The sequence below is a fragment of the Chrysochloris asiatica genome, unplaced genomic scaffold (assembly GCF_000296735.1).
Source record: "Chrysochloris asiatica unplaced genomic scaffold, ChrAsi1.0 scaffold00046, whole genome shotgun sequence".
Classification (NCBI taxonomy): domain Eukaryota; kingdom Metazoa; phylum Chordata; class Mammalia; order Afrosoricida; family Chrysochloridae; genus Chrysochloris; species Chrysochloris asiatica.
The window spans coordinates 7,157,798-7,166,399 of record NW_006408564.1 but is presented as its reverse complement, the minus strand read 5'-3'; the positions used below and the strand labels follow the sequence as shown (position 1 = coordinate 7,166,399).

At 42.4% G+C, this 8,602-nt stretch overlaps 1 protein-coding gene across 1 annotated transcript in view; it reads left to right on the top strand.

Annotated features, from left to right (window-relative positions):
• The first annotated feature begins 5,768 nt into the window (after positions 1-5,768).
• ARF4 (ADP-ribosylation factor 4) overlaps positions 5,769-8,602 on the top strand; it is a 30,543-nt gene continuing 27,709 nt past the window's right edge. The window contains exon 1 of the mRNA XM_006862070.1: positions 5,769-5,959. Coding sequence (XP_006862132.1) covers positions 5,893-5,959 — 67 coding nt within the window. The 5' untranslated portion in view covers positions 5,769-5,892. The remainder of the gene's footprint in view (positions 5,960-8,602) is intronic.

Here is an 8,602-nt window from a genome sequence, read left to right as displayed (position 1 = left end):
CCCCCTAAGAGTCCACTTTAGTGGATTAGTATGGGTTCTTTTTCCTAGTCTTTTACATTAGTGGTCCTATGCAGTATTTTTCCTTTTGTGACTGACTAAATTAGTCAGTCACCTTTCCTTATTTTAACCCATTCACTATCCCCTATGTTCTGTTCGAATGACTGTCTCTTGGTCTATGTACAGGTTCTTCATGAGCACAGTAAGTGTTCTGGAATTCTCATTCTTTACAGTGTTACCCAAAACTTGTCATGATCTACGTAATCAAAAGCCTCTGCATAGTCAATAAAACACAAGTAAACATATTCTGGTATTCTCTGTTTCTCGCAGTTCCCCATCGATGTACTATTGCAGTTGTTTTTGAATTATTTTATTTGCATGTGATACAATGATATTATTAGATGATTTCCACATTCCATTGGGTCACCTATCTTTGGAATAGGTACAATCATGGTTCTCTTCCAATTGGTTGGCAAATTTCTTGGTACAGATGAGTGAGCACCTTCAGTGTTGCATCAGTTTGTTGAAAGATTTCTGTTTACATTCAATCAATTTCTGGAGTCTTGTTTTTCACCAGTCTCATTTGGATTATAATTTATGTTGCCCTAATGTCCTGTGAAATCCCTGGGTGGTACCAATGATTAAGCACTCAGCTGCTTACTAGAAAGTTTCATGGTTCAAATGATCCCAGAGGTGCCACATAAGAAAGATCTTAAGGTCTAGTTCTAAAAAATCAGCCAGTGACAACTGTATGTACTTTGCTACATGGGGTTGTTATGGGTTGGCATCGACTCACAGTCTTCACAGTTGGGAAGCTTGAGCCCATTGTTGCTGCCACTTTGCCAATCTATCACATTGGGAGTCTTCGTCTTTTTTGCCGAAACTCCACTTTACCAAGCATGATCTCCTTATCCAAGGACGAGTCCCTCCTCATAATATGTCCAAAGTAAGGGAGAAGTCTGACCATCCTAGCTTCTAAGAAACATCCTGGCGGTGCTTCTTCCAACACAGATTGGTTTGTTGTTTTGGCAGTTGATGGGCCTTTTAATAATCTTCTCCAACACCATAACTAAAATGCATCAATTCTTCTCTGGTCAGCTTTATTCATTGCCCAACTTTCACATGCAAATGAGGTTATTGAAAATACCGAGGCTTGGTTCAGATGTACCTTAGTCCTCAAACTGACATCTTTATTCTTGAATAAAGAGGTCTTGTGCAGCAGATTTGCCTAATGCAGTACATTATTTAATTTCTTGACTGCAGCTTTCATGAGTGTTGATGGTTGATGTGATCTCAATGAAATCTTTGACAACTTTAATCTTTTCCTTCATTTTTTATGATGTTGTTTACTGATCCAGTGGTGAGGATTTTTGTTTTCTTTACATTGAAGTACAACCCATACCAAAGGCTCTGGTCTTTGATCTTCATCAATAAGTATTTGAATACTAGTATTTATTGATGAAGAATATTAAGCAATGTTTAAAAAGAAAACAAGCATGAGGGAACAGAATAATTTGAGGGATGTTTCTTGTCTTGATGCCTCCAAAGCAAAGAGCTTGCTTATAATTCAAACAGCCTAACGGTCCACTTTTTTCCAGTAGGCATTTCTTTTAAGAAGAATTTTCTGTTCTCCCAGCAGTTCTGTGTTGTTCTGCATGTCTTTTCAAGTGGGAATATCCCAATTCAGAAGGTTCTGGATAGGGCTCAGTATTCCACCTAAGGTCCCAACTCTACAAAGGCTTAACAAGAAGCCTATTTCCCCTTTTAGCAAATTCAGTAAGTTATAGGTTGAATGTGGGCTTCTAAGATTTCTTAGAATTCCCAATGTTCATTTCTATGTCACATAAATGTGTATTTTACAATAGTAGGGGAAACCAGTATCCACAAGACAAACACAAAAACATAAAAAGTAATTTAAGTGTTTGAAAAAATTTGTTTTAATGTTTACTATAAACAAAGTAGTAACAGCTTGAAAACCTTATAGATATAACTAGTAAACTTTTTGTATTGTTATTGTTAAATGTAGTAGTTGGTCTTAATTATGGCTTCTGATATATGTCTGAGGACCAGTGTATAACATTTTGAGTATAGTCCTAAAAGTTAAGAATCTTAAAAACTCGTGTAATCAATCCCAGATGCTTTTTTATTTGTTTTGTTGTTAACCTTCCAAACTAGAGGGAAATTTTTCTTATCATAAACTCCTAGAGATGAAATTTTTGGATCAAAGAGTATACATATATTACAATTTTATATATTAATTAAAGAGGTTATCTGTATACAATGGAATGTAGCCCCTTAAAAAGAATGAGTGAAATCTGTAAGCACTGATGTGGTGTGTGGATTGCTTTTCATATGGCCTTTCTAGCTTGTAAATGGCTTGGTGAAACTATGCAAATGAGGTGTTTGTGACCTAACAAGGGGATTGGATAGCTGAGGGGACCGGATGACCATCAGTAAACAGCTGAGAGTGGAGTGCATTCTTTGAACCTGGGGTACATGTGCTGGGAGTCTCCTATAGCCAGTTTACTGAGAGAGAGAGAGTTGTAACACCATTGGCAACAGAGAAACAGCAGTAGCAGAAGCAAGAAACTGGCAAGATAACAGCAAAGTGCGATTGAGATTAAGCAGAAATATTGCTGGCAGAATGGGGTGCCTTGGGCATTTGTTGGCAGGGTTTAAGAGTTTTGTAACATTTGCTCAAGCAGGGCAGAGGCTGTTCTGATGGAAGTTGTTTTTGATTCTGAATTGTAACCTACATCACTAATAAACCCATAATGGTGAGTATTTTCTAAGAGTGCTGTGTGAACCCAGCAGAATATATAGTACTATGGGTATGACATCTGTGTCACATTGGTAGATATGGTAGAGGGTGGACGCGTGTCTGACTCTGCCTCACAGGAATCACCCTTAGGTGTTGGTTTTGATTCAGTTTCCCACTTGTTAAGTGTGAGGCAGTCGGATGCCTCTGCCACAGCATTTTTACAACTGATACGCAATTGAAAAAGGAGTTGCATAGCAGTATAAAATCCCACTGCAGTTTATATAGACATTAGTCTTTCATAGAGAAAAATCTGGATGAATATCTATCACATAAAATTCATTCATCATATCCTAAAATGACTTTGTATCTAAATAATACAAAAACTTCCTGTACATACACAACTATTTGCACTAGAATGTTCATAGCAACTTTATTCATAACAGCAATAAATTTTAAAAACTCATTGTCCATCAACTGATGAGTGTATAAACAAATTGTAGTGAATTTATATACTGGAATACTACTGACAAATAAAAAGGAACAAATTATTGATACATGCAATATCATTGGTGAATCTCAAAAGTGTTATCCTAAGAAGCTAGATTAAAATACAACATATTGTATGATCCTATTTATGTGAAATTGTCATCAGGTCAGTAGTTGGCCAGGGCTGAAGTCAGGGAAGGGAACATGAGGGAAATTTTTGCGTGATGGAAATATTTTATATCATGATTATTGTATTATTGTTAAGTGCCATCGAATTGGTTCCCACTCTTAGCCAACAGGTATAGGATTTCCGAGGACTGGCTGGTGAGTTTTGAACCACCAACCTTGCAGTTCAAACTGACCTCGTGGTCCAGTATACCTATCCTATACAACAGAACTCCTATTATGGCACTTATGCAACCAAATACATGTCAAAATACACTTAAAATTGCTCAATTTTACTGCATGTAAACTATATCTCAATAAGATTTAATTTTAAAAACAATGTTCCTTTGACGACCACTTTCCTTTATTTCCTGGGATGTACCATTCTTGCCTTCACATGTTAAACAGGTAACCACTACCTACCAATATTTAGGCTATACTTTCAATTCTTGCTCAGCATCTACATACACACACACCAGTGAAATCTGTATTTCCATATTTATTGTTGGAAGTGCCTTCAAGTTAGTTTTGACTCATAGTGAGTCTGTATGGGTTACAGAGGCTGTGAGTCTTTGTGGGAGCAGAAAGCCTGTTTCTTCCCCGGAGGGACTAGTGGGCTTGAACTGCTGACCTTGTGGTTCACTGTCCGGCACTTATCCTACAGAGCCACTGCCCTCATATTTTAATGTCGCTGCTGTTAAGTGCTGTCCAGTCTGTTCCGACTCATAGTGACCTTGTATAGGGTTTTTGAGTGGCTAGTGGGTTTGAACTGCCGATCTTGTATTTTAAACCAACCTTACAGTCCAGTGCGTTATTCTGCAGTAACAGTCCTACTACATAATTGGACTTTTTCAAGTAACTGTCTTGGAGGCATTTTCATTATAATATGTAGTTCTATACGGATTATTCTGAGCTCTGATCTGGTGCTGTAATATAAGCTCTGTGCTGGTAGCCACAAGGTCAGCAGTTCAAATCAACCAAGTTCTCTTGGAAACCCCAAGAATATGTGGGAGGTGGCAAAGATTACAGGGATAATCTTTTCAAATACTCCCTCCAACAAAGATGTGTATTTTGTCATTAGAAAATAAGGTTGTGTTAAGTGCCATAGAGTCGGTTCTGATTCACAATTATCCTGCATAGGGTTTCCAAGGTGGATTTGAACCACTCACCTTTAGGCTAGCAGACCAGTGCATATCCTACATTTACACACCAAGTTATAAATATTCTTAAAGTGAGGCTTTCTATTCTGTTCAACATAAATCTTTCTGTATTTTTACAGAAGAAAAGGCACAGAAAGCAAGTCTTATCATTGGCTTCGCTTAAAAAGCTCCAATAGCCAATGAGGAAGTTTTAGAGCTCTTTCGTCCACTGGTGTGGTAGTGTAGGATAAGAACTGGACTGATAACCAGATTGAAGGTTCAATCCCATCAGTCTCTCTCTTTAGAAACCGTATACACTGTCGCTGTTGAGTCGGAATGGAGTCCCAGTGAGACATAGAAGGACAATCACTCGGCTGGTCAATGGTTCAACTCATTAGCCGCACCTGGGAAACCCTATACCCGCTTGCTACGAGTCAAAACTCACTCAACAGCACTTAATGAGTCAGAATCGACTTCACTGCACTTCACAAACAACAACCTGGAGTGAAGGGTGAAGAGTCCAGGCCTTGCTACTTATCCGGGGACAGAGCTTTTTCATTTCCAGATCAGCTTTAAACCACTTATTTCTGGGGAAGGCAGTATCGGTCTGCACCTCCTTCACTAGGGCAAGCACTTCGTCCCAAGGATTAGACATGTACATTCCTGGAATGGGGAAGTTCCCAGCATTGAGTAAGCGTTAGAGTAACGAAAGTCTCAAAGAGCAAAAAGAACGGAGATTCACTATCTAACCCATAATGCACAGCTCGCCTTTCTAGAAGAAAGGACTGCAACCCCAGAATACATTCTTCCGGGCAGCTAGTCGCTTTGAATCTGATAGGTAGTGATGCTCCTGGCTTTGTGCGACCGAATCCGCACTAAGTACGCATGCGTGTTGTCGTCCCATTCCAGGAGCCACGTCCCGGAGGTTGCAGCTGCAGCCAGAGTAGCACACCAGAGTAGCTGTCCAATGTCCCGTGCGCACGCGTGACTCTAGTCTGGCCGGAAACGCAGGGGGATGGGATGGTGGTGACGCGATTTTGTCCGCGTTGGAGGGGTTGGTCCGCCGCCGGAGTCGCCCCGACCGCCGCGTGACGTGGCAGTACCAAACCCTTAACTCCAGAGCCGGAGCTGCCGCGCCAGTAGCACAGCAGGTCCTCGTCCCGCTAATTTCTGTGCGGGTCCCGAAGTTTCGTTCGATACGCAGACCGGAGAGCAGGCATTGCCGCCCTTGTTTCTTCTTCAGTTCTTTTTCTCTCGTCCAATTTGCCGGGGTTGTGAAAGGAGAAGGCCCGGGGACGCCCTAAGCCCCCTTTGTTTCTGCCCATCGCAAGTACCACCGTTGCCATGGGTCTCACCATCTCTTCTCTTTTCTCGCGCCTCTTCGGCAAGAAGCAGATGCGCATATTGATGGGTGAGCGAGGGATCTCGAGCCATCGTCGGGCGCCAACGGGAGCCGGGGAAAGGCAGGGTCTTTTCGCTTAGGGTGGCCTCGGAGCCTGTGTTTTCTTTCGTCGGCTGTGGTGAGGGAGGTCTGGTGGATCGGGGGTCGGGCGGAATCCTTAAAAGGGAAAAATGCATTGAAGGGTGAGCAGTGAGCGCAGATCTGTCGCCAGAAGGGGACCGGACAGGCCTCCCGGGCACAGTTTCCTCTTTCCGGGATTTGCTTTCTCCTTGATGCTATTGAAAGCCCCACAGAATTGGTCGGTGCTGTGGAGAAAGCAAACTGTTGGACTCACAGGGTTAAGAAGACCCTCGCGATTGCAATCGGAGGGTGTGTTCTGGCTTCCCTCTTTGCCGGGTGTGGGCATTGATCGAGAGAGGGGCAGAACGACAGCAGCCTTCCTCCGCCGTCTTTCTGCTCGGTGTCCACACTCTGCACACTCAGCTACGAGTGAGCGGCCGCCGGGAGCCGGCTGGGGCAGGAAGAGACCAGGCCCAGCTTCGTGGTCAGGGAGCCAAGGTTTCCCAAGAGTTGAGAGGCTAAATTTTGCATTGCGCTAGATTCTGACTCATACATATTTTTTTTTATTACTATCATAAATAAGTTCACCCCTTGAAAAATTTATTGTGAGTCTTGATTTCGGCCCTCATACTCTCAAAATCTTTGAGTACTTTTTTCAGACTAATTTTTAAAGTGAGAATACTGTCTATTTTGCTCAACATCAATCTTTAGAAGGCATGGAAAAGTTTTCGTTTGTTTTTCAAGCTCCAATAGCCAATGAGGAGGTTTTGAAACTCTCTGGACATGATACAGAATTGTTAAGTGCTGCAAGTCAGTTCCGACTCAGCGACTTTGTATACAAGGAGCGGCTGGTGGGTTTGAACCACTGACCTTGCAGTCCACCGCATTATCTCGCAGTGCCATACCAGGACTCCTGATACAGAATTAGGGATCTTCAATGTGACCTGGAGTGAGAATTGAAGAGTCTTGGCTTAGTTTCATATCGAGTGTCACAGGCTTTTTATTTCCACATCGACTTTAAACCACTTAATGCCCTGGTCTTTACTCCCGTCAGCAGAACAAGTGTCTTTTCCCCCGGATGGGACTTGTTTGTTCAGTGAATCGGGAAATTGCCAATGTGTTGTGTAGGGCTAAAGAGGAAATATCTTCAAAAAGCAGAAAGAATGGAGTAACACTACCAAACCCATAATGCAGAGCCCACCCTTCTGGAAGCAAGGAGGGCAACCTCTAGTATGTATTCTGGGTAGATCTCTATTTGAAATAACTGATGAAGATCTAAGACTAAGCATCATTATGGATTGAACTTCACTGTAAAGAAAAGGAAAATCCTTACAACTGGACCAAAAATTAACATTATGACAAATGGAGAAAAGATTGAAGTTGTGAAAACTTAATTTTGTTTGGATCCACAGTCAGTGCTTACGGAAACAGCAGTCAAGAAATTTAAATGACGTATATGGATTGGGTAAATCTGCTGGAAAGACCTCTTTACAGTGTTCAAAAGAAAAGCTGTCAGTTTCAGGACTAAACTTGCTCCTGACCCAAGCCATGGTGTTTTCATTTGCCTCACAATCGTGTGAAAATTGGACAATGATTAAAGAAGAACGTGGTGGTCGATGGTTATGTGCATAGAGTCTTCCAACATTAGCAACCCAACTCTTTACAGGGTTTCCAGGTCTATAAATCTTTGCAGGAGTAGAAAGCCTCATGTTTCTTGAGAAACAGCTGGTAGTTTCAAACTGCTGACCTTGAGATTAGCTCCACTGTTAACCATTCCGCTACTTTACCTCCTTAAAGAAAGACCGTCGTGGTTATGTGCTGGGGAGTCGGTTCCGATTCATAGCAACCCTGTACAGGGTTTACGAGGCTGTAAATTTTTACGGGAGCAGAAAGCCGCCTCTTTCTCCTGTTTTGCAGCTGGTAGTTTCGAACTGCTGACCTTGTGGTTCACAGCCTGATTCATAACCACTACGCTACCAGTGCTTAAAGAACTACTGTAGAAGAAACGATATATTTGAATTATGATGTTCGCATAGAATATTGAAAATACCGTGGGCTATCAAAAGAACAAATCTGTCTTGGAAACATAGTCAGAGTGCACCTTAGAAATGAGGTTGGCAAGACTTGCTTTTTCACTTTGGACATACTGTCAGGAGTGGTCAACCATCCCTGAAGAACATCATGGTTGGAAAAGTAAATGGATTGACACAGTGGCAGCAGTAATGGGCTCAAATTTAACAAATGTGAGGATGGGGCATTATTTCCTTTTGTTGTGCTTAGGGTAGCTATGAATTGAAGCCCACTTTACTGGCACCTAGCAATATTATAATAGCCTTGGGTGAGATAGGAAGTGACGCTCCTGGCTTTGTGCGATTGTCTCCGTGTCCAAGTACGCATGCGTGTATTATCGTCTCCATTCCAGAGCCACTTCCGGGAGGTGGTGGCCCGAGAGGCGCGTCGACGGAGCCAACCAATCCCCTGTGCGCACGCGTAGTGGCTCTAGTCTGGCCGGAAACGCAGGGGGATGGGATGGTGGTGACGCGATTTTGTCCGCGTTGGAGGGGTTGGTCCGCCGCCGGAGTCGCCCCGACC